The 26,201-nt window shown below is 34.6% G+C and overlaps 2 protein-coding genes across 7 annotated transcripts in view; both read right to left on the bottom strand.

The window, feature by feature from the left end:
* Positions 1-1,531: 1,531 nt before the first annotated feature.
* On the bottom strand, positions 1,532-9,150 carry LOC106902906 (transmembrane emp24 domain-containing protein 11-like). The gene is made up of 5 exons (XM_014966740.1): positions 7,280-9,150; positions 6,297-6,397; positions 5,418-5,543; positions 3,052-3,198; positions 1,532-2,195 (listed from the first exon to the last, which is right to left on the bottom strand). The coding sequence occupies exons 1-5, from the start codon at positions 7,407-7,409 to the stop codon at positions 2,046-2,048; spliced, it is 654 nt and encodes a 217-aa protein (XP_014822226.1). The 5' UTR covers positions 7,410-9,150; the 3' UTR covers positions 1,532-2,045.
* A 4,184-nt stretch (positions 9,151-13,334) lies between these two features.
* SPON2 (spondin 2, extracellular matrix protein) overlaps positions 13,335-26,201 on the bottom strand; it is a 55,815-nt gene continuing 42,948 nt past the window's right edge. For 5 of the 6 annotated variants that reach the window (XM_014936105.1, XM_014936104.1, XM_014936103.1 and 2 more), the window contains 6 exons: positions 19,844-19,907; positions 18,812-19,037; positions 18,229-18,452; positions 17,769-17,960; positions 16,542-16,716; positions 13,335-14,370 (listed from right to left, as the gene is read on the bottom strand). In XM_014936105.1, the coding sequence (XP_014791591.1) occupies positions 14,192-14,370; positions 16,542-16,716; positions 17,769-17,960; positions 18,229-18,452; positions 18,812-19,034 (993 nt within the window). In that variant the 5' untranslated portion in view covers positions 19,035-19,037; positions 19,844-19,907 and the 3' untranslated portion in view covers positions 13,335-14,191. Of the gene's footprint in view, positions 14,371-16,541; positions 16,717-17,768; positions 17,961-18,228; positions 18,453-18,811; positions 19,038-19,843; positions 20,340-26,201 lie in introns of those variants that run through there. The other variant, XM_014936102.1, reaches the window with a different exon arrangement.

The raw sequence follows: 26,201 nt of genomic DNA, 5'->3' as shown, positions 1-26,201 counted from the left end.
TTTCAAATTCATAAAGACTACTGCCCCCAAAGTGCTTCCCAAAAGAGCGATAATTCAGATTCTGCTTTATAGAGTTAATTAAAAATCTTGAAGGAGACTGAAAACATTTCATCAAAGCAAAGATATTTAATTATTATTATTAGAGATAAAGAATGAAGCGCTCTCAAGCTATAGGGAAGACTCTGAGTTTCACTGCTGGTTTGAGTATAGACCTAATTAACACTGAGGAGCGTAATCTGCTCCTTTATAAATTCTGACATGGCGCCTGCCCTTTTGGTTTAAAAGCTTAAATGCATTGTAAGTGAGATGAGCCAAGTTGTCATTAGGATGTATCTAGGAGCTTTACTAAATATCAGATAAGGTCTGAACCACAGCCTTGTAGCAACCCTTTATTAAACTTTCTTCTTAGACTTCATATACCATATGGTTATAACACATCTTTCCTTCTTTCCAACCACCAAAGATGTTATTGCAAGACATGTTGTGTGCTCCATAAAAGTGAATTTAGTAAGACTTATTTACTGCGCATTTCAAGTGACAATTCTGAAATCTCAGAATTTCGAGATATAAGACACACCTCAGTGAGTAACTTTATGAGATTTTATTTTGATTGATTTGGTCTGTAGAGCATTTCCTTTTCTCTTTACTTCATATCAGCTTTATGGATTCTCACATACTCACAGCTGTATTTTCATTCCCATACTATAAACGTAAGTGAATTTAAAGGGCAATGTCATTTCCTTGCTAAAGAAAACAAAAGGTGAGAAGACAGAAAAAAGAAAGCAAGCAGTACCTTTAAAACAATAATTGGTCTACAGATATTTCAACTTTCACTAGCTTTTATGCTAGCAAAGGGTCTGGAAAGACAAATAGGAAGCCAAACCACAGTATTCTGCTATCTAGAAACTATTTCATGTTTCATACTTTTATATGTTAACAAGTGCTGAGATGGGTCCAGCTTCTTTTTACATTACTGCTGCTTTGTCAAGCTAATTATCTGAATTTTTATCAACTGCTTTTGACTTGTAATTGCATGATACTATAGATACGCTGCTAGTTGTACATAAACTAGATAAATTAAGGTATAAAGATATGTTCAACCAAGCTGCAATACATGAAATGGAAATACGTGATTAAGTAAAAAATTGGTAAGTTCCTTAGACAGTCCTGCTACATATATGTTGGATAAAAATAATTGTCCAACACAGAAATGGACTGAGGAGTTTAGTATAGGAACAATTTAAAATATCTAGGCAAAAATTCAGTGCTTACCAAGAAACTTGTAGTTTGGTTTACTTTGGCATATTTAATGAAGACTATAATTTACATAAATAGCCGTGGCAGAGGTCTGATGTCAAGTCTATAGCCTAATGTTTAGGACTTATCTGGGAGTAAAAAGTAAGTACAATTGCCAATTGTTTGGGTCTCTCTCTTCCATGCTAATTGCTGCAACCACTGATCATAATCTTAAGGGTGAGCTCCACTGTCACTTAAAACTTTGAATATTTTAAAAAGAAAACAATCACAATTATATTTGAGGAAAAGCTGGGTATTATTACACATACATAGGTTGAGTTCAAGACAAATAAAGAACTGCAGGGGATATAGATGTTTATCTGCCTACTATCTGAATCCTATTCAGTCTGAAACGCTGAACTGTTTATGGTAGTACTGAATACAATCACTAAGCAAGTAGGGAAATTTAAAATATTAGGAAACTTTTTTTAGACTTCTGTTTTAGATTTATTAATCCTGAGTTGAATTTAAATGCTGCCTTAGTTACTGAGTCCTTCTTCTAGATTTAGCTTTACATCTGTAGAGGGAAAATACTTAATAAAAGATGGGATTCAAGCAGTAAAATGTAAGGGGATGCCAGAGGTTGTCATAGACACGGAGAAACCAGAGTTACAGTAAGAATCATAGTAGAAGATGAGAGAAGCTTGAGAGTTATATACAAACAATTTTTGCACAGATGCAGGGTTTCTTTGGATGTTAGGTGTTATATAGTGTGCAATTTTTGAATTTGTGCATTTACTTTATAAGACTTAAACAAGCTTCTTAGATATAAAGAAATCTCTGAGAGATTTGATTTGCCAGATTCCAATGGATATGAGGAGTAGTGTTTGTACAATAGCCCACCACAAAATATTGCTGTTAGTTTCTTCACTTGTCTTCCGAAATTTTTCTTCACGCTCCTAAAGAAAAAAGGAAAAACATAGTTATTACCTTTCAGCATCTGTATGTTTCATGCTACTATCCAGGTAATTGGACAGGCATCCCTCTTCTACATAGCAGTGAACAAACATTTCCTTTTCATGTTGGTAAAAATGAAAGTTTGTTCTTATCCTTTAGGTGGGTATCTTTACAAATCAAAACTGAGAAGCAGACACACTGTACCCTGAAACAGAAAGGCAAGAAGAGCTTTCCCTTGTTCACAAAACATATATTGTGCTAATTATTAGTACAGGCTTAAGCCTTTTTAGGTTTAAAGTCACTTCCATATTGCATTCAAGAATGTTTTTTGCAGCCAATTTTCTTTTTTTAGGTAACTAGTTGATACATTTCAAACACAGTCTGCCTGCATACATATGGAAAAGTGAAGACAGTGGCTGTACACATGTCAAGGAGGGCTTTATTTCTAACTGCATGGAGATATTTAAATATATACTTAGTCATTTCCTTACCCACTCCAATAAACTTTATGCACACAGACCAGCACGGAAACAACAGCTGGCAACATCACCAGAAATGGTGCCTGCCACCTGCTCAGCTGCTCTTACTGACTCTGACCAAGAAAACTATATTTAGAAATGCCTGCTTTAAAATAACACCTGTTGCTGTAAGCATGAGTGCGTAGTGATTAAATAGTTTTTATGTTACACCTTAAAAATATTTCGCAAGATAATGTAGGCTATATTGGTTAAATGCCAATAGATTTTTATGAGTTGGGTAAAAATAACATAGCAATTAAAAAATAAACCTCATAATACTTTATAAATCAATAACCCTATGTACAATATTTTTACCAGATCTATTAGGGAACATACATACTCTTTCATAGTTTTGTTCTTTGGATATGTGATGAACTTGCTCAATTAGATGTTCTAGTCTAATGTTAACTTCATTCACTTTGTCTTTGGCTTGAACAACAGATTCATCCAAAAAATGTTCTCCAACTCTAATGTCCAAATGGATACGCTGCAAATAGAAAAAAATGTTCTCATTACTGGGTCTTCTGTGTTTTCAAAGTTTCTTAGAAAGAAAGAAAGTACAGATAATTTCCCATTAAGCTCATTACAGGAAAAAAGTTTTAATTGCTTATAGAAATCCTTCCTCAAACAAGAATCAGGTGGAATATTTGAAGTGTTTCTTAATTTTATTTTTACATTTATTATACAAATTTAAAATCTTCACTACTGTTAGGACATCATTTTATGGTAGTATTGATTCAACACCATGCAAATGTTTTCTGTTTTTTGTCCAAACTAGTAAAAAATGAGCACCATTAGGACTGCTCATTGTATTTCATTTTCCATCCTAAAATTGCAGAAATTACATTGTTCAGTAGTACTGCAGGAAGCTTTTTATATATGCGCTTCTAGGTTTCCTTCACTAACAGTTAGGAATAGACTGGAAGGAGACCAGCTACATGATTATTTGTGGTCCATCATAGTTATTAAAGCAGAACCACCCACAAGGTATCTTTTTCTTTTTTACCACACATGGTTTATCTGATATGAAATACCTGCCATTATCCTATAAACTACTGTATGATCTATAGCAAAACTGCCCTAAACCTGCCAAGCAGTAGACCCATAGAAAGAAAAAGAAAGAATGCAACTTGGCAATATTATGCAACTTATTTTGGCATGAATGAAAATCTTTACTAAAACTAATAGGAGAAAGTTCTCCTAGACGCCAATTTGTACCTGAGAAAATAAAAATGTTTTAGCCAAACAGATAATCTGTAAAAATCCAAGAGTTTGTTATTACAACGATAGAAATTTGGTCTACTCAGACATCAGACACAAATGAACAGCACATCTCCTTTCAGCTCTCTTAGAGTTAGATAAGCATCCAGACATCCGTCTCACGACCTTATGGTAGCTTTTGTCCTTTAATTTATTAGGCTTTGGTTTGAAGCAGTTCAAATAACTATAACTGCATCCGGTTCTTATGGAATACCACTTAAAGATTTTACTAACCTGAAGAAAGTTTTTTCCATTTGTGATCTTGATTTCTGCAGATATAATTATAAAGAGCAATATTTTCCTGTTTATACTTCTCTGTTCTTAAGCTAAAAAACCCGCCTTATTCAATATGTGTTCTATTAATGTTATCCTTCCCTGCACCTGTTCACTTCTTTTGAGTAGGATGCCTAGAACCGTACATGGTGCATGCTTCATGTAAAATGGTATTAATGTACTTCCATCTATACTAGATAAAAATCTTCCAGTGTAATCTCAGAATCATATTCATGGTGTGTAGGTAACTATGGCAAACCAATACTTTATCCCCCTTACCCTCTCTGGTTGATGAGCTGCACAAATTTTTTTTATCATTACAACCTAAGTGCTTTTGTGATGTGTGTGATTAATTTTCCACTCATTTCCATAAATCAATGCATAAGGACACCTACTTATTCCAGTGTCATAGTCTCACTTTAGTATTTTTAACTCTCTTTGTTTCTGTCATCTACTCCTTCCCAAAGCATACATCTAGGATGAAATTTGGCCTATCTTGCTTAACACATTTACTAAATGCTTAGAACTCCTCTGCAGTCAACTGGGAAAAAAAACGCCTCTGAAGAGTGATTCTTACATGTCCAACTATGTTTTGAGAACAGGCATAGAGATAAAATTTTCAAAATAGTGTTTATGAAATTGTTTTTTGAAATAGATCAGAGCCTCCAATGGCTTCTATTTTATTTTTTCAAAATCTGTATTAAGACCAAGTTTGTTGCCAGTATACAATATCAAGTATACTAATATATTATTAAGTTTAATATTTTTCAAAAAATAAAATATTAAATTTTCTTTAGGAATTCAATGAAGAATTGAGTTTATGAAGACATGGAATATCTTTATGGCAAGTGTTTATGTTAGTCAATCTTACATATTTATCTTTTTGAACCAAATACTTGTTCTGATTGATCAGAATCTTTGACATTCAAACATTACAGTGTACAAACATGAAATCACTCTATAGTTATTAGTGTTGCCTCTTTAATCTTGACTTCTTAAATAACAGAAGAGACTCTTTTTATCTCTTCATAACTCTAGGTTTGTCTTCTTTAATCATAGGAAATGTTGAATTATCTACTTGAAGTTAGAAGACCAACTTCTAATCCAACTTGTGATTTCTGCATTTTGTAAAAAATTAATACTATTACAACAAAGAATATTTAATATACCTACCAGTTTACTTCCTCCAAATGATACAAATCTTGTGGAGTTAGACTGTAAACAGATAATATGCTCCCCAGATAGATGGGATGTAAAAGAAAATGTTCCTTGTGGCCCATACAGTTTTGATAATAGTACCTGTAATTTAGATATTATATATGTTGGATATGTACATTATAAATATCAATAAAACAATCAAAAAACAGTACCGTGAATTGGATGTAAAAAGTAATCAATTAACCTCCTGATATCATTAAATTTAGCTCAATTTCAGGTTAGATTTAAAGAAAAATAAACAATTTTAATTCCCAGTGAATATTAAAATGCTATAGATTTCTGCAATGTACAAAAATCAATGCTGTCTAAAGCATTTAAAGTTTGAAAGCTAAAACCTTGTCTAGGCACAGAAATAAGTTGTCCATTGCTGAAAATGCTCAGGACCTCATGGCTACACAGGCAGTTCATGTTCAAAATGGCTATATGCAGCCTTATGGTACTCTGGACTTTTGCAATTTAGTTTGTCATCAGCCTTCCTTTCTGTTGCTCAAGTACATTCTCTACCATTTTACTTAATTAGTGGATTATAATTTTTGTTAAATCTAACCTGCTTTCTCAGTTGTCACTTACTATTCTTAAAGACTCAGTTTCCCAAACCTGGTAGTAAAGCAAAAATTATCCACATATGTCATTTTCAAACATCTTAATTTCTGTTTACTTTGACAGAAATCATTACGTGCTTATACCTTTTGTCATCAAAATACTGAACTAACCAGTAGGCTGTAGATTTACTTTTCCCCCAAAACTGTTTATTATTATTATTAGATAGTGCTGCCTATCAGTGCCAAAAGTCAACTTATAAATCCTCCAGAAACATTCATAAAGTGTATTTACCTCAGCAGAAGGAGTTGTGACAGTCACAAACATTCCCAAACCAGGAGCAGATTCAAGAAATTCGTGTTTTTGTATATCCCAACGTTGTACTTTGTAATTCCCTGAATAAAAACATAGATAAAAATCTGCTAAATAAAACATAGCTTAATATTAAACATCTTTATTGCTTTTTCAACAAAAAATATAGAGATAAATGATTAACAATAAAACAATATATGTATTACATGTGCTTATGATTAAAATGCTTGGGGGGACTATATAACAGTGTGAAATGCAATAAATTTTTACTACACTAGAAAATGCTCTAGAACACTACAAAAATTGTTGATTAATAAATAATGGTTTCTAATTAATCCTAATGCTCTGGCAAGACAAGGATTGGCATTCTACCTTCTGTAGAAGGCATGCTGAGATCTCCAAAAGCATGTGTGCTGTATTCAAACTACATTCTTAGGATTGTCTTTTATGTTTATCACATTATTTATAAAAAAGATTATTATATATTATTTTTTAGTATCCCATTTCACTGTTACATTTACAGTCTTGTAGATGACTTAAATGTGCTTGTGATATTCCAGGTGAAATGGAACTTCAGGACACCTTGAATTGATTCTTTTCAGACCAGTGTCAAACAAAAAAAGTAACTCTCACACTCATATGGGGAAAATCATGTTATTGAAATTTAGGTATGAATGAATAAATCAGTCAGAATGTACAGAAGCACACATTGAAGCAGCAATTCCACTGCTGTAGAAGTAGAAGAAATTATTTTTGTCTAGTCAGTTAAGCACTCTGGAAACATGCATTTCTTTGTGCGATGGATACACACAATGTGTGAGGACACTTTTTATTTATTTTCAGTGTGCCCTCTTTCTTATCACCATGTTTTACAATATTTATCAGTCACAGATTTTCCTGTTATGTTGCAAGCTATCTTAATTATTGCTAAGTTAGATCATCATACAGCATTGATAGATACCTACCAATTACCAGCGTGTCTGTGGGAATATCTTCGATTATGCATTTCTCTTCTCTTTCTCCACTGTGAAAATATAAAGCAAGTGAAAAAGAAATCCAGAAGTTCATAAGAAATCCTATTAATTGGCTTTTCATGATTTTTACATATGCCAGTCGCGCTGCTTTTGAAAATAACTATTTACAAATGTATGTAGTCCTGTGGTTGTTCCTTGTTTGCTGCTTATCGGTGTATTTTTGAGGGGAAAAAAAAAAACAACTGTGAGAAAAGGCAGCTGGTGGTAACACGTTTATAAATAACTGTGGTATGTTCTGCAGAATGAGATAACATGGAAAAGATAACTTGTAAAAACTTTCTTCTTTCCCAGCATCTAGATTAAAATTTTATTTTATACACATAGAAGAATATGAAACTGAAAAAGACCTCTCAGGTACTTGAAATCAGTTCCCTAGATTACTCTAAGCAACGATGTTGGCCATCTCTTTCCATAAATTGCTCAATTTTCAACTTAAATGAACTTGTTTTCTTATATTTCACATTTATTCTGGGTGATTATTCCAGAGCTTCACTCCTCTTTTATTAAGAAATCTTGTAATTTCCAACCTAAATCATTAGACAAATATATACACCTGTGCAAAACCCATAGGAACTATATAATCTTGCTGAAAGAAATATGAAGAAGAAAGTTAAAAGAACTTGAACAATAAAAAATATTCTGAAACACTAATTTATATGACATGCCAGGAAAAAGGTAATGAAATCAACACTTTTTTGATAAGACTTCTTTACATAAGAATGTCTTTCTCTTATATACTGCCTAATAAATTCTCTAAAGAAGGTTATAGTGCAAATTAAATAGCGATAGAAGATATTATTATTACTCTTTGTATTAATATAGACCAAACAATCTATACACCTGATGATAAACTCAGTTACCACTCAAGTGTTCCTTGTCCTATAAACTGAGATCACTGTGACTGAAATGTTGGCCTCAATGTGAGAGGATATGTGGTCATTTTGCAGCATGGAGGACCTACCTATGGGATCATTTCCAGTAGAGCGGAACCACCTTTGAGCTCATTTTTCCCCTTCAGAAGCTCCCTACACTCCTGTTGTAAGACTCTGTAGTTTGATCACTGACTCTTTCCAACCCCGCCATGTTCCTCAGCTGTCCTTGGCATTTGCAGATGAAATTGTGCAGTCCTGTCCTTGAATGTGTCTTTGATGAACCTCTTTGTTCACTTCAGAGTTCTGTCATCTTAACTTCAGAGTATGGGATATAAGCAACCTCTACTGCACACACGCTCTCCATATAGGCAGTATGCAGGGCCATAGACCGGCAAAACACTATCTCCTTGCTGGAATTTTGACAGCATTTATTTTGCTTGAAAAGGTGGTAGTTGGATTTGACTTTGTATTCTGGTTTTATGTAGCTGTCAAATGCATAAATTGTATCCTGTACATGATGCACACATCAAAGGATCATGACTAGCCCTTTTCCTTTATTTTTCAACACTCCTCTGAAGCCTTCTTTTGGTTTCCTCATAGAATGTCCCATTTGCATTTAGAGTTATTTGATGACACCTGTTTATCAGTGGTCTTCCTATCCATTTCTGAGAATCTGCTTTAGCAGGAGATGCATTCTGCTAGTGCTGGTAGCCATAGAATTGGCTCCATCATAACACAAGAACAAGTATTTTCCTAGTTATCAAGAAGGGTGTACAGCAACTCATCCTCAATATCTGTAGCATAAATACCTAACATTTCATGATGGTAACTCTTAATGGATTATTTCACATCTGCTGGTTTACTGCCCTTCATTGCACCTGCTGTCTATATAGTTGTCTCAATAAAAATATCTTTGTCTGACACAGGCTCACAACCATCATAAGTTCGGTTCATTCCACATCCCATGAAGTATCCTCACAGAAATTCTAGCACAAGTATTCATTCACCTCCAGCAAAATACAACATCCCTATACTGATAAAGAGATTGTCAAAGACAAGGAGCCTTGATTCCTTAAACATTAGTTCTTTTCCTTTGATTCCATATGGTTAAGGACAGAGGGATGCAAATTGCATCTCATGGCTATTGAATTCTTAGGAGTCTCAAAGGTGATATTAGGACTCCATTACTACTTAAGCATTTATCCATCAGAAAAAATTTTAGATTATACAGAATCTCATCATATAATTGGATTCTAACCCCTCCACCACAGGGAGATTTTGACTGACATGAACCTGCATAAATTCTCATGCCATACTCTACCTGCAAGAAGTATAGATTTGTCTGTGGATTGTGAGCTACTTAATCAATCATTCTTTCAGCTTTTCATTGACTACTTGAGTTTTTCAAAATTCCATGTTCCAAAGGCAGAACACAAGGTGTATAAGGGGATGCCCAGACCAGTTGGGACAAACATATTACTTCTGTACTTTTGGCTAGCAAATGCTAACATTGTAGGGCTGCTGGATCTCAAACAAACAAAAAGAATTCAGCCTCCAGGTGATCAGGTTGTCATGCAGCATATTGAGAGGTTTTTGTCTGAGGCAGTCACAGTACCTGTAAGTTACCATGGACACAATTTCTGCATACTACACTCTATTAAATAGGATTTGTCTCACTTTTTAATTGCTGTATCAAGTGTTAGATTTATTTTCTCAGCATGCTAAATATTGTCATGGAATAGTCAGAGTAACTTTATCATGTTGGATCATTCATGACAGATCAGATATTCCCAATGTATTTCAATTACCTGTGACTGCGAATATCATTAAATGGACTTTTTTGCCTTCAGTACCATCAAGTACTCTCAGATCTTTTTCTCATACTGCAATTATATCCTGATGGGGACAGTGTTCATTCAGTGATCAGAAAGGCTGGCATATGCTTTCCCTCCCATTCTAGAAGTTAGGCACAAATTAGATTCCATGACCATGCTTAACTTTGGCAGTGTGGCTAGGATACTAGAGATATTTTTCAATGAATCCAAGACTGTTGCTCCCCAAAATTATCTTTAGCAGCAGACCCTTTGCCATTTTGACAATTGCCTGCAACAATTAGTAGCAGGTTTGGTGGACGAGATTTGGTCGGTTACAGCTGGCTCACTTATACAATGCACTTATTGAGTTGGCCCTCTAATACAGCTTCTCCTTGGTTGTGGGAAGGCAAAGTGGAAAAAGGCCTCAAACTGCAATTAGTAAGTTTATTTCACACGCTCCCCCTGGATATCCATCCAAGTAATTATGGAGTATTTGGTGGAATGAAATGTCTGGCCTTTTCTTCAGTCCACCTAAGGCTCACACAACAAACATTTATGCTGTGGTACCAGAGAGAGTTCAGTTCATTTCAGTTCAGTTCAGATCACATCAGTCCTTCTTGTATCCTGACATCTACAAAAGTACCCTGCTTTTTCCCTTAACCACCAAGGTGCTGTATTGGATGTCTGCAGAGAAGCCACAGCCCATAGAAAAGCATAAATATCTACACATCTTCAGCTGGCATTCCTACATACTAGGACATAATAGGAAGAGCTTTCAAGCTTTCATGTCCTCACTGCTAACTGTTCTCAAATTCCTTACGGTACTGGACAAGGTCTCAGGAATGAAGTACCCTATTACACTATAGGAATTTAATTTTGTTGTTTTTAGGACCACAGTTCAAGTCTATGGTGACTTTTTTTTCTGCTACACTTACCTTTAACAGTGTCTTCCATTCTGCAAGAATCAAGGCGTCAAAGCTGATTCTTCATACAAAACATTCCATTGCAAGTTTGGTCCCAAAGTGTTTTCTGAGATTAATTTAAACTAGAAATTAATTTACCTGTTTCCTTCTCTAAATCTCATGTATTTAGGACCACAGCATCATAACTGCCAGCCACTGGATGTAAGGGAAAAGGAAGGAAGAGCTTCTCTGTGTTTCTTCACAGTCCCAAAATTTTTAAGGCAAATCCAAAACTGTGCTGAAAGTAGAAGCTACAAAGGTCTAGTCATATTCACCTCACTAATCAGTTTAATAAAGATGCGTTACGAGAAATGTGCTACATCATTAGAATGTGCTTCACTAAAACTCACTGTATCCACAGTCTTGCCAAAAAATGTCTTCATCCCCGGTGTTTGCAAAATGAATACGTGGAACTATATTTATGGCCAAACATTATACTGCCACAAGGGCATCGATAAAGCATGCCATATTTACCAAGTGACTCCTGAAGTCACTTCTTATAAAAAACCCCACATCCAAGTAACTGACTAGATAGGAAACATCTGCCTGAAGCAACCTGCAGTGAATATTCATGTATGTAAACACTCTAAAACAAAAAAAATCATTTATCAATAACTGGAGTTTCCCGAAATGTGTTGTCCTTTTACATATTCACTTCCCATTCTCCTCCACTTCCCCCTCTCATCCCTTCAGTGTCCTTTGGGAAACTTTTAGCTTCAGGAGTTTGTCTAAACACTGGGACTGCTTTTCACTATCAAATTATATCTTACAGGACTGAAATCCTAGATTTGGGTCATGTATACAATTACAGATGCAGATGCTCTTCTACTGGACCTAACCCTTTAGTTCTTCTGGACATTTTAAGAATCAAATCTCTAGTGTCCAGAGAACTCCCAGGAAGATTCCTCCAAGGATACCTTGTGGTTTGTGGGTTTGTTTTCCCTAAGTCATAATTTTGACTTGCAACTGTTTCTGCCCAAGACCTTTATTGAATTTAGTCTGACACCAGTTGATCAATCAATTTGAAATTTGTTACTGTCCTTAGAGAATATATGAATACATACTTCAATATATGTCTAGTTTTCTATGATGGTGATAACTGTGAAAATATACAGCGTATATATACTTGGGTCCACTCTCCTGTGAGGACAGGCTGAGGCAGCTGGAGTTGTTCAGCCTGGATAAGAGAAGGCTCTGGGGAGACCTTATTGCAGCCTTTTAGTACTTAAAGGAGGCCTACAAGAGAGATGAGGACAAACATTTTAATAGGGCCTGTTGTGATAGGACAAGGGGTAATGACTTTAAACTAAAAAAGGGTAGATTTAGACCAGATATAAGGAAGACATTTTGACAATGAGAGTGGTGAACAGGTTGCCCAGAGAGGTGGTAGATGCCCCATCCCCGGAAACATTAAAGGTCAGGTTGGATGGGACTCTGAGCAACCTGATCTAGTTGAAGATGTCCCTGCTTGTTACAGAGGAAGTTGGACTAGATTACCTTTAAAGGTCTCTTCCAACCCAAATTATTCTGTGATTCTAAGTAAATTTAACAGAAAAGACAACATAGAGTGACTAAGCATTAATATAAAAAGAAGAAAGGAAAAAAAATTGAGAAGGTGGAGATATTAACTAAACACAAAATATGAAAATTGTAGTGTAATAAAAATATTTCCATTATAAAATAGAAATGATAGAACCTGAAAAAAATAGGTATGATAAAAGGAATAAGTGAAACAATTTTAAAAAACGGTCAGCATTGGGAAGCTGAAGAGTGCAAGGTGTAGAAATTCCTATACTTAGCTCTCACTAGTGTGCGTTTATCAACATTTGCAGGACCAACTTAGTCTAGCCTGATAAAGTTTCAAATATCTTTGGGCCTTTGCAAGATTTATTTCCTGGAAAAAAATAGAAAGAAACATTTTAAATGTTTCAACCCTACAGAGAATACAGTGTGCTCCTTAAAGCACATAATAATTTTTCTGATATTAGGCATATTTCAAAAAGTAACTACTCAAGTCAACATTTCCCGTTCAATATCTGTGCTGTATATTTGTAAAATTGCAGTGTGCTGTAAAAGTTTTGTGGGCTGACTGTAAACATATTCTATAGAATAGTGTTATTCCAAAATCCTTCTCCTAGTTTGTAGCCACAAGTCTTTAAAAGCCACATTACCTTCATTTTATAATAGTTATTTGAGCATTAAAACTTGCAGTTGGGAACAATTGCTCACATATTGTGTTTTTCTTATATCTGTATATAGCTTAATTTTGTATAATATTAAAACATTGATAAGTTTTCTCTGTAAAAAGGTTGCAATGACACAAATAGCAGCAAACACATTTAAAGAAACATGGACATATTTACTGCCTATATAAAGACAACGATATCATTTATGTTACAGTCAACAATGTTAACTTTGAGATAGTTTTCTCATGAGGGACGCACACCAGCAATCAGTTTTTAAATCTCAGCTAACATTTTTAATTAAGTTCAGAAGTTTTCTACTAGTATCCACACTTCTGATTTTTTCTAATAATTTTGTTGGCCGAGCATCTTCATGACAGATATTCTTCTCACTTTTGAGAAAAAAAGAAAAAGACATTTTCATGTATTCATAAATTTCAAGACAAGTTTACTCAGTTATATTTTTTTCTTAACGACACTGCAAACATCTGGTCAATCTGATTTATGTAAATAGTTTCTGAAGAAATGCATGTTAAACATCTTTAGAAAGACGACAAAAATGCCAATAAATTATAAAAACATAATTTAGAGAAGAAATTATTTTCTAGGTATAAATAGCTGTAGATCAACAAATTACAGTATTTAAGAATGTTACTCATTTAGATTTTGCAAGTGAAAGATTTTTACATGCATGAAGTACAATCTCTCCAAATGTCATATTTTCTACCACTAGAGGGTACTCCAAGAACTTACAGTGTATTTATAGCAAGGATTTATTTGGGGTTTTTTGGTCTGTAAATAATCATGTACTGTTGTCATACTAAACCTTAGGAATTTAATCGCCCCCAAAATCTTGATATTAAACTACAGCTCTCAAAACCAGTCTAATATACCTTTTCAGCACAATAATGCAGCATACCCAAATTATAAGGAACATTGACTGATATGTAGTTTAGATTTAGTTAAACTTATCCTACTTTTAAATTATCTAAATCATTATCTTTTCTTTATTTCAGACACAATTCTCTGGTTCACATGCTGTTTCTTCATCCAGATTTGGACAAGGCATTCCATTATTTGCAGGCTGAAGAAGTACAAAACGAGTTCTGATCTTGGTCCCTGTTTTTCTGCAAAGACCTCTACAGAGACCCCAGGAAGACCATTGTGAAACCTCACAGTCCAGTGGTGTTTCTGCAATTTACAGCAAAAAGAAAGGTAACTTCACATAAATTGGTGCTTCAGGGGAATACATAGTTGGCAAAGCATTAAGGAATGATGATCAAATAGTGTCCTTTCTTATACAAAAATACATGTGGTATTAATAAAATCCATATGTTGTCTCATAAATAAAAATGTCTGTTTCAGCTCCTAAACTCATTGACACCAGTATCATTATCATTATCATTATTATTATTGCAGTCTAGAGACTGTCTGAGGTATTATATCAGTAGCGCAGCATGTTATTTATTGAACTGAAAATATAGAATTCCTATCAAGGAAAACTAAGCTTAAAAAAAATGCATTCAGAAGATTACATTAAAAAACATTTACTGTCCATTTTATAACTTTCATTTGCCTTTTCATTGCTTACTAAAACCACTGGGATTAAGGCTTTTCTCTGGTTTATTTAGGTACACATATTTCTTTGCAGACAGATATTGTTCCTGTAGTTGTTTATATCGAATTCCATTTAACTTTTGTTCCAATTTGCTTCAGAAATGAAGAAAAGTTCCATTTCTTTTAATCATTAAATCAGTTTTCTATTGTTAGGTATGTACACTATAGTTCCCTTTGCCAATGAAGATATTCTGTCACTAGAAGCTTTTAAATACTAAAATGGTTTTCAATATACTTTTAATTTACTGCAAGAAAAGAACTCAGCAACTCTAAAGTACTTTTCATAATGTATACTTCCAATGAAAATATCTTTCATAAAAATATAGATGATTATTCCTTAGCAGGTCAAATAAAAATATTGCTTGTCACAGGAAATCACATCAAAACTGTGTATTACAGCATTTGAGAGTAAAAAGTGTGCACAAAACAGGCTTTATATGCTGTACTAAATTTGTGACCTCTGTTATAAATTTCTGGTATTGCAGTGGAACTCACAACTTCCATTGTGACCACTCATTCCCGTGTTTCGAGTAGGAATGAGGGACACAGACTGGCAATTAAATCTGTCCTTTTGACTCTGGAATATGTTTTGAATAGACTGATTTACTGGTTAATATACAATCAAGTGGGGATATATGATAAAGAATGATTTTTTAAATACCATACTTTAAATGCATTGTTTCAAATCTGTGTCCTAAAGAGGGCCAAATATTCCTTTCAAATGTTGTGGGAAAGGCATATGACCGAAAATGAGGTGAGTAGCATTTACTATGCATGTTTCTTGTTTACTAAGAGAAATACATTAAAACACTACAAATTGATAAAGAAAATCATGCATAGTAAGGTGACATTAACACAGAGCTAGAGGCATATAATCCTCAGACTTGTTTTGGAGAAGCTTTTCTTGGAACATGGCAGCTATTCTAGGAATACATTGGAGATTTAGCCTGTTGCTGTCTCTGAAATAGTATTTAGGGTGCCAGTCTTCTTATTCTTAACCCATCCTCTTACAATTTGTAAAAATCCACTGAAAAGTATAGAGGTAAAATCTCATTGGACACTGTCCAACTGCTATCTTTCCCTTGGAGAAAATGTAGGATTTGTTAATTTGTAGCCTTGAAAATTAACCTTAAGACTGACTTAAGTCAGTAGTTTGCATGTCTTCCTACTAAAACAATGTTATTAACTAATGTTTTTAAGAAAAGAAAAATAAGAGAGAGAACATTATTTTTGTTGTTGTCAGGATGTACGTTTCTATCCAAATATGTCCAATTATCCATTGAATTATATCAGTTCTTATTCCACATAAATATCAAGCCCTCTGACACAGAGACAACAACAACAGTTCTTTTTCTCCATTGTCATGAAAAAGCTGAAGGATGACAATTAACTTCAAAGTTGCAAAGGAATTGGGAACTCTGATTCTGGTCACATGTTGTTTATTTCTTATAAAATTCACTGATCTATGCTACGCTAATGTTTGGGTAACCCTCACTGTGGATATAACCCAGACCTTTGAACCATAGCTCAAATATGAAATCTCTTCCTTATTTTTCCAGGGATTCTCTTTTATGTCCACTGGCTTGTTGTATTTCCCATGTGTGAGTCTGGAAACTATTCCTATGCAGATAGGAGAATATTCTTCCTAATCACCTGTTTCATCCACATCACCTGCCAGATTTCCACATATTTTCTGAATGGATGGAAAGAACAGAACTGATTATATCAAACTACTTATCACTTACCTAAGACAGAATCTATTATTTCATTGCTTTTAGCTGGAAGATTAAGATATGGTGCAGGAAGACCCAGCTGATTTTTCTTTAATTTCACCATTGTTACTTGAGCGATAGGTGGCAAAATTTTGAGTTTGGGATAATAAAATGAGTTTGCTGGGTGACTTGGAGAAGAACAAGTGATCTGTGAAATAAAAAGGGGAACCTTAAAGAAACTACATCATATTAGTAAGAAGATAACTGTAAAATCACATTTACACATCACTCAATACTTTTTTAGCAAGTGAAATACATATAAACAGTTTCTATGAACCTCAGTTCACACAACTACTGCTGGTAATCTCAGAATTTTTATCCAGAATGCTTTGACACTGGGACACAATAAATCGTGCCAACCTTTGCATAGCGGCCTGCTGTGGCACATACCGAAAACAGAGTAATGTATGGAGTGGTTTGATGGGAAGAAGTGAATGTTACTACAAGGAAGAATAAAGAATATTAAATAGGTTTTCTATAGCAGTTGCCATATAGGAGGCCAAATGAATTGTTCCCCAGCTTCTCTGTTCCCTTTGCAATTACTCATTACACAACATTGGGCTCTAGAAAAAATGACTTAAGGAAAGGGCTGTCTGAATGCTTATGTATTCAAAATATTTGAATCAAAATGCTCTGTTCCCCACCGCCCTTAAATGACAAAAGCAAAGTATGAGACATATAGAGTACTGAGCAAACATAAGAGGTTGAAAGTGGGGTCACTTGGAGATGGAGAAATTCTCTGCTTTCCCTTAGGTCCTTTCCCTCAAATATAACAGTTTCAGGTTTGAGCAATCCTTTTAACTAAAACTCCTCCACGCATCGATATTCACTGCTAACAATTTTCCTGTTAGGTACATATTCAGTAATGCCAGGACTTTTTTGATTTTTATCTTCCTGGTATTTTAAGAATTGTTAAAAATAATCTAAAAATAGTCAGCTTTTACAGAAAGTGCTTCAATGTAGATTCAAATTTTCATGAACCATGTGCATTTACCTAATAAATTTGAAAGATACAGAAAATAAACAAAAGCATTAGGGTTATCAGCTATGCAATAAATCCATAGAGAGAGAGCATTGGCAATGTCAAATACTGAAACGAGTTTCACAAAAGACTCTTGTGTAGTCATAGGACAGTTATCTTTTAAAGGGAGGACTCAAAACACATAGGTATGAAATGCTAAACTATGTGTGTACACCTACCTCTGTAACTGTGTCCTGTGGAATAGTGGCAAAGTTTGGGGAGGAAAATGTGAAACCGCTATCAGTTCCAGCATCATATGGAAATAAATCTACTGATACTTCTTCCATCCAGTGGTCTCCTTCACAGAGATTTAGGCTGTCAATACCCACAAACCAGTCGGGGCTTGGAACAATTCGTACAACAAATGAAACCTAAAGAAACAAAATGATCCATAAGGATTGCATCACTTATTTTGAAATGCTCCAATCCTGCTCATAATCATTTTAATTTAAAAGTTTTGAAATAAACATTATTGCGTTCTTCTAGTTTATAGAACTTGTACAGCACTCCCTGCAATGTGACAGGCTTTTTAGTAACTGTATACATTATACTGTTCCTACAAGTGAGAACTCAAATATTTAATTTTGGGTGCTAGTGACACAAAATAAACTTTTAAAATTAATATGTACATTTACTTACTAATGGATGTCTTGAATGCACTTCTAATTCAGTGGAGGTTTGTCCTGTACCACTGGAAATGGCAGGAGCAGAGAAGATTCCATGTACACTCTGAATTTTCTCTCCAGCTTCTTCTATTTCTTTCATTAATACCCATGCTTCACCCTTTTCAGCAAAATCACGTACACCATTGCTGGCATATTCATTTTTTTTCCACATGCTGTAGTCAGAACTATGAGTAACACCTATTTGAGTGAATACATGGCATGACATAAAAGTCTGGTTTAGATTCTCCCTATTTCTTCAATTTCTCTGCTTTATTTCTGAGGTTAACAAAAATGTGTATAAAAATGAGTGAACACTAAAACATTTGGCTTATCACTGTTTATTTCAGCTGCAGCCAATTGAAAACAGAAGTCAATTGAAAACAGTTGTAGATTTTTGAAAGTATTGTGGATACTTCACTTTCTGCATTTCAATTTTAGTAACTTTGGCTGGTTTTTTTCCTTTTTCTTTAGTTATCTTAAAATTGACCATTAAGGCAAAAAAGATCACAGCCACCGAGAGATTTATCTGTTCTTAAAACTGTACATACTTCACTTACCTAGCATTGATGACCACTGTGCTGGGGGCCTATAAAGTGGATACTGCTTAGGGAAAGCAGTCTGACTCCATTTCCCTGTGAAGACTATGCTGTATTTAGCAAGTTCCTCTGCTGTGCAAATAGAATCATCACCCACAGGCAAGGTGCTGGCATAACCTAGGATTGTTACAAGTAACGTCCAGATAACTTTACAGGAGCTGTAGACAGCCATCAGGTTTTCCATTCCCTTCCACACGAAAAAAAAAAAAAAAAAAAAAAAGTTTAACCATATTAGTCACTCTAAGCTCCAAATTGAATAACAGTTACATAATAAAATGTAATGTACCATAAGTTATAACCAAAAAGAAAGTTTATATCTGAAACACTAAAAATTGTTATGCTTCTAAAAACACTATTATAATGCTTTCAGATTTGATATTTCCGTGCTATATACTACAAATCTGTAACTCTACCTGGGACAAGTGTTTCTAATGAAAATGAAAATATCTTAACCTTGTCCATAGTACTACCTCTGAGAAAAATCTGTTTCTGATTTTCTTTTGAAATCTTATTAGAGTCACATCTTGAATTAATTAGAGTAGCAACTGTTTCTGTGGAAAACATTAGTGGCATATTTATTCTTCTAAAGATTAAATTGCAGGTTACTTTGCCAAAAGAAATGATTTATTTTAAATTTCTGTTCTACAAAGGCTGTTTTATGGCATAACATTTACATTCAAATACATTTCATATTTATATAAATTAATTTTCTGTCATAACTTTTGCTTTAAAAATGCATCGTAATTGCTTCAGATTGTTTAACCTACACAGTTGTTAAAAACCAATATTTTTAAAAGTTACTGTCATAGGTTGTGCAAATTTTGGTTTTAAATTAATATGATAATTGCATCAGACTGTTGAACTCCAGCAATTGTTTAAAATAACAGCCTCAAAAACTTATTTTAAAATGCTTTTGTCCTTTGAGAGAACTACACAAATATAACTAAAATGCTATTATTATATTAATTTGTAAAAAGAGCTCTGAATACTCACTAAATATTTCCTCTGGAGTACTGGTAGGGGGAGAGCACCTGCTTTTGCTGGCAGCTGAGTTGGTCTGCAAGAGAAGACAGTAGGAGTCTTGCTATTTATGCCTGAAGAGGGTCCCTTTGGTCCAGCAATTATTGTAATCTTTAGGCTTTCCAGGTTTGTAAAAAGCATGCCATCTTCTTGTTTGCAGTCTTTTTGGATGGAATATCAGAGATTTCCTATCTGTCAACTGATTCAGTTTCCTATCAGAAGACTGTGATGCCGAATAAACGAAATGCTTTAAAAAAATACCTTGGATTCTTAGTAACAGTTCCAGTTCTCTGGTGCCTTTACAGTTCTCTGCTCCTATTAATGCCTCCAAGCTATACAAATGAACTGATTCCAACACTGAAATAGTTCTAGTGAATACACTTTAAATGAGAAGCATGTTTTCTTGTAAGTTTTATTGTCTGACAGATGCTCCTTCCAAACATTTACAGAAAGCTTGCTCACTCTCACACACCATATGTATGTGTTCAAATAAAAGGGGTGAGGCAGCTAAAAAAGTCGAGGAAAAAAAAGTTACATTTCATAATTGCACATACTCACACAGGCTGTCTCCTGCAAATATGAATTAATTTAAAGTAGTACAGTGTATATTTTTGTGTTCTACAGTACCGTATGCTGGATGATGAAAGGGCTCTGTAACATTGTGGTTTCTTCGGAAAGAGTGGTTTTGGGAAGCTCTGAGACTTTTCTTAGCTGTCTTCAGAGTAAAAACCCCAAATAAAAATCTTATTATTACAGTTAAATCATACATCCTCTGTAGCACAGTAAATATACTTACATCACTAAAATTACTTAAATTGCCTATGAAAAATTGTGCATGATACAGTGACCCAATTAAGAAGTAATGTTTAATATATATTTTAAATTATTTTCTCCACTATCTTTCAAATAGGGGAGAACAAGGGCTTTGTGCCATATGTTAACAAATGCTATTGTGGTTGATCAGTAAAGGAAGTTAAGTTCAAAAGTTTACAGTGAACCATGAAGAAAGTGTTTCATAGAGTCTTCTTTCGAAATTGTGAGGAATGCTACTTAAGTACTTCCACAGATCTCTAATATGATGGTACAGCATATGGAAAAAATACCAACCCAGTTATTTTTCAGATGAAGCTCCCAGGCCATCATAGGTATATAACTTAAGTGACATGCTATTGTCCACCAGGAGGGGGTTACCAAACAATCAGTTTGAGCTTGGTGTCACTTTAACTGGAAACTTATCCTTCCCTTCTGCCCCACACCCCATGGTAAATCAAGAAGAAAAGCCAAGAGATTAATAAACTGGGATCTCCGAATGGAATTTCCATTGATTATTCTCCTGGCAAAATGGAATCTGTCGCAAGTTTCAACATTCAGCACCCATAACCACAATTCCTATATATCTGGATAGGTTATGGGAATTCTGTAGCAGGTTAAACCATCTAGACATGTACGTGCCCTTTACTTCCAAGGCTCCATCCTTCATCCTATGTTAATGTGATGTTTTCTGTAATTACTTCTATTCCAGGAGCCAGACTCCACTAAGAAAAAGAGCAAAGAGACTTCATGGATACATTTATACCAGTTCTTTGAGTGTTTATTGAAGGGTGATATTTGAATTACATCCAGCTTACTCCCTCCTATGCACAGAATTCGAGACTCATAGGTTCCTTAGAAAACTGAGTCTAATTAATCAGGAGTGGGTGATCTTTCCAACCCATGCAGTCCTCTAGAAGAGCTACACAAAGGTGCCACATGTTTAAAGTATATTGTTCAGAACACTGTTAAAATTACTTAAGGCTTACTTATTTAATACTAAGTAGCTTTAAGCTTCAGTAGATGTTGACATTTATCATCAGAATTACTGAACCAGCTAACTTCACACATTGAAACATACTGTGACACTTCCAAGACAAGACTTAAAATGAGAACAAAGCAATTAGCTCTGGATCTAGGACAGGATTATTTAATATATCAGACTAGCCTTTTCCTTTCGAAGAAAAATTACTGCCAAAAGGCACATCACCAGACTAGATCATTCTGGTTCCATGACTACATGTAATGACCGTATCCAGGAACAGGACAATACTTTCAGGCTGCATGATTTGGCACAGCTATTATAAGAAAAACCTACTAAATGATAAAAAGAAATAGAATCACTGGAAGTCATTAACTTGGGAAGTCATTTGAGGTTTCTAAGTACACAGTAGACAAACAAGCATCAAAAATCACAAAAGTTATAACTGATTCTCCCTTGGAGTAAGAGTGTGTGATGCTTTGCAATGAGCATCCAAGAGGCTTTCCAGTTCTACATTTCTGTGTAATCAGTTTATCCTTTTTCTAGAGCTCCTCTACTCCAATTTCTTGAGGTTATCATGCTCTTTAACATCAGATATACAGTTAATGGAATACAACTGAGACTTGGGAATGGGACTTTGAAGCATTTTCATTTGAAAAAACAAAAATGGATTCTTTCCTCAAAGGCTGCAGATACTTACATGGAAACAGAATTATAGTCCTTATATATCTATGTGCAACCATATCCTATATATATCTATATATCTATATATATCTATGTTCTCTGATCCTGGTCTAGAATGGAGGTTTTCTTTCTTATGATTCCAACACTGGACCTTTCCCTGTTTTCAGTGAGGGCTCTACCATGATAGATTTCTCAGGAAGGATTAAAATCTTCAGGACATACAGCCTTATTCTTATCTTTGTTGGATTCATAACTAAATTGTTGGCAAAATGCAGCAAGTGTAAATTTTATTTAAATATCTTCTCCCCTCTCCCTGCCCCTTCACACTCATAGATGAAGAAGGGGCAAAACCAAGAAAAACATACCTAGTAATTTTGTCTGAAAATACTAACTTGAGGACTCCTAGTCTTATTTCTTTAAATAGAAACTGTGTTAAGCATAATCAGCTCTGAGATTGTGAAGGACATCAGAAAATTTACTATCTCATAGATGGGAAGAAAAAAAAAACAAAAACAAAAAAACAGAAAAAACCCAGATTTCCACTCAATGGATTACTTTCATGGCTGAGAAGCCAGAGATGCCAAATTTCTGTGGGCCAGCAGTTGGAGAAAAAAAATGCTGTGGGATCAGAACCTATGCTTGCATTCCTCCTTCAGTTTGTATGTCCCATTAGAAAGCCACTGAAAACTCACGGAAAACTGGAAAAAAATTCTTCCATTTAGAAACCATTTTACCTGTGTATAAAATTGGAATTTTTTCTTGCTTTTTTTTTACAGCAAAACAGCTTTTGTTTTTCAAGTTTGTGTCTCTTCAGGTACACTTATTTAGGAGTAGGCATACAATGCTTTTTTTACTTAAGCATCAGTGCCAAAGTGTGCAGAACCATGCAAATTCTTGCTGTTTCATGTCAATAAGACAACAGTCATACAGTTCTTTCAGGCTTTACCAAGGTTCACAGGATGAAAGCTGGAAAGTATAAACCAGACATGCTGTCCAGATATTTTTGGGTTTTAAATAGCAGTCATAACTGTCTAAAATACTCTGTATTTTTTCTAACCAAAAATAATTAATAAAACAAGAAAAGAGGAAAAAAGCCCTACTTAAATCATTTACACCATACAAAAATGGTTATATGAACATGCTTGGGCTATTGCTATTACATTAAAAAGGTGTAAATTCCATTATGATTAATCAGAGAATAATTTAGCCCTTTCTGTGGTAAGCAACAAGATTTGCATTATTAGTTATGACTTTTCTATTAAAAAATAAGATTAAGAGAAAGAAGATTTAACTAAAATGTTTGATCTGAAGTTAGTTTACCCACCTTCACTCAAAACAGAAGCTCCAGAAATTTCTGGATATTTCTGAACTATTACCACACAATAAATTTTTTCTGAAACAATTTCCATTTGGTGGTAAGGACTGAAAGGAGGTTGTAGAGAGGTGGGTGCTGGCCTCTTCTCCCAAGTGAATAATGACAGGACCAGAGGAAATGGTCTGAAGTTGGGGGAGGGGGGGTTTAGATTAGATATTAGGAAGAATTACTTTACTGAGAGAGTGGTCAGGCACTGGAACAGCCTGCTCAGGGAGGTGGTGGAGTCACCATCCCTGGAGTATTTGACAAACGTGTAGAAGTGGCACTTCAGGACATACTGTAGTGCCCAAGAGTGTTGGGTTTTGGTTTTCTTTTTGTGTGTGTATAAGGTTGGACTCTATGATCTCAAAGGTCCCTTCCAACCATGAGGATTCTGTGATTCTGTGATATGTGCAACTTTGATATTCACAGGCTGTTTAATATGCTTATGACTGACTAGCATCTCTTTGTCTACTAAGGAAAACATAACATTGTATCACTTAAGAAGGATTATACACCCATACTTTCTCTCCTGTAGTTACCATGGATACACATACGATTATGGACACTCAGCAATGCCAAAAGGTTTGCATTCAGTCAAAACCCTCTGAGCTCTAAGTTGTAAAATCTCAGTACCAGAGCGGCAAACAGAAGAACATTTTATCATCCAGAAACTGCGGTGTGGGTTTGGAAGCTTTTATAAAATAAAGCATTTACATAAAACATTCCCAATATTGGATGGTAAAATAGTAGTGACAGCAGCTTTAATTTCTATTTATCTGTTGAGGTAAAAATTTAGTTTGCAGATTAAGGTACCTAAAATGAGTGTATACCTATGAACTAGATATGTAAACTGCTGCTATATATTATGGAGGTGTTGCAGTCGATAGAATCTAGAGAACTGTTCAGCACACCCTTTATTCCATACCTATATTTGACCAAAAGAATAACCGATGAGTAGCTCTCTGGTCTCCACTAACTGTATTGATAAACTCTCCATTGGCCAGACACTGAGCTCTCATGTAAGCATCATCTATACTTACATGATAAAGATAAAAGATAGAGAATCTCTATCTTTTGCAGAATCCGAAGACAAGTGGACTGCATTAGATGCTTTCACTGATTACTATAATCAATATATATATTCCTGCTAGTAGAAAATCGCAAATTCACTCTGTATTTTGAGTTTAGAAATTCCCTTTCCAAGGGTGTTGGCTTTGGGGTCAGGGAGGGGGTGTGATTGGTTTTTTTTAATTCAGGGCTCACTGATAATTCAAGACAAGATAAGGAAAAGGATAAGGAAAAACCCCTATTTTATTTACCACAATGACACTGATCAGCAACAAAAAGCTATTTTATCATATGTATTTAAGGCACCTGAGTTGCAGTAGCGTGACAGGGGTTGGATAGATGAATGCTTTTGAATTTACTTCAGATATTTTCAGGAAGACCTCTAACTAAAACAAAAATTGCTCTGAAGAGAATCTAACAAGTAGGGTACTACAGCTTCGTTATGGTACAAGACAGGATATTTTTGTGGTATTGTGCACACACAGAATATGAAAAAAAAAAGTGTTTTAATTACCGTATTTCTTCATTCCATCATTCTTCAGAAGGACTGAGGATACCGCCTGTGTAGAATTCCCTGTGGTCATTCCAATGTGGTAGTTTTCAAGTTTACTGTACTTGTTTAACAAACCAGATTTAGGTTTTTGTTCCACTATTTCCAGTGTGAAGAGGTTTTGGGCTTTTTGGTTAGCCTTCATTCCTCTCACACCCTTTTGTTGCTAATGGAATTGTCTTTATTTCTAACCCTCACTTGTTAATAAATTCAATAGTTTTATATTACATCATAGGAATATTTAAGGTAGTTGTCTATACAAAGGTTTAAGAACAGAACTGAAAACTAGCTAAGGAAAAAGGGGGGAAATGACAGCAAGATATTAAAAGAATAAAAATTGGTTCTCATTTTGTGGAAAATATGGCTTGCATTTTCCAACAAATCAAATTTTCCTGTTATATCTTTCACTTCATTTATAAAGTGGAATGAACCTGTACCACTAACATTTGGACTTCTTGTTTGCCATTGAATTTTCACTGGAGAAAAATTTAAACACTAAATAATTCTACTCATACCACTACAAAGGCTACTTTTCAAAGTGTTGACATTCTAAGACCAATTTGGTGCTTTCTTTACCTCATTGAAATGTCAGTTCTTTATCTCTCTGGCAACAGTGTAGAAGACCACCAATTTACATTTCTAAAACAGTGACTGTCAAGGCCACTCTTTGCTTGTACGATTTCCTGCTGCACAGTCAGTTTTGTTGATTTCTCTTGTATTTTTTTCAAAGGTTTTAAATATATTAAAAGATAGCTATGTAGTTATTAGAGTTAAATCTTTAATTCATGTGAATAATGAAATACTATAAAAAAAGAATTTATCTTTTCTGGCAAATCATCTATATATCACAGTCTGCACATAGCTGTAATTCAGTAAAAGA

This window comes from Calidris pugnax, unplaced genomic scaffold (genome assembly GCF_001431845.1).
Source record: "Calidris pugnax isolate Ruff unplaced genomic scaffold, ASM143184v1 scaffold14, whole genome shotgun sequence".
NCBI lineage: Eukaryota > Metazoa > Chordata > Aves > Charadriiformes > Scolopacidae > Calidris > Calidris pugnax.
Note: the sequence above shows the minus strand (reverse complement) of the source record. Positions and strands in the feature narration are given on the sequence as shown.

What these genes read in the sequence shown, in the direction of transcription:
- LOC106902906 (XM_014966740.1), bottom strand. Translation starts at nt 7,409, where the DNA reads ATGAAAAGCCAATTAATAGGATTTCTTATGAACTTCTGGATTTCTTTT. An exon ending in CACAGACACGCTGGTAATTG is followed by an intron (nt 6,398 to 7,279) that starts GTAGGTATCTAT and finishes GTTTTTATTCAG; the next exon opens with GGAATTACAAAGTACAACGT. An exon ending in TCACAACTCCTTCTGCTGAG is followed by an intron (nt 5,544 to 6,296) that starts GTAAATACACTT and finishes TCTAAATTACAG; the next exon opens with GTACTATTATCAAAACTGTA.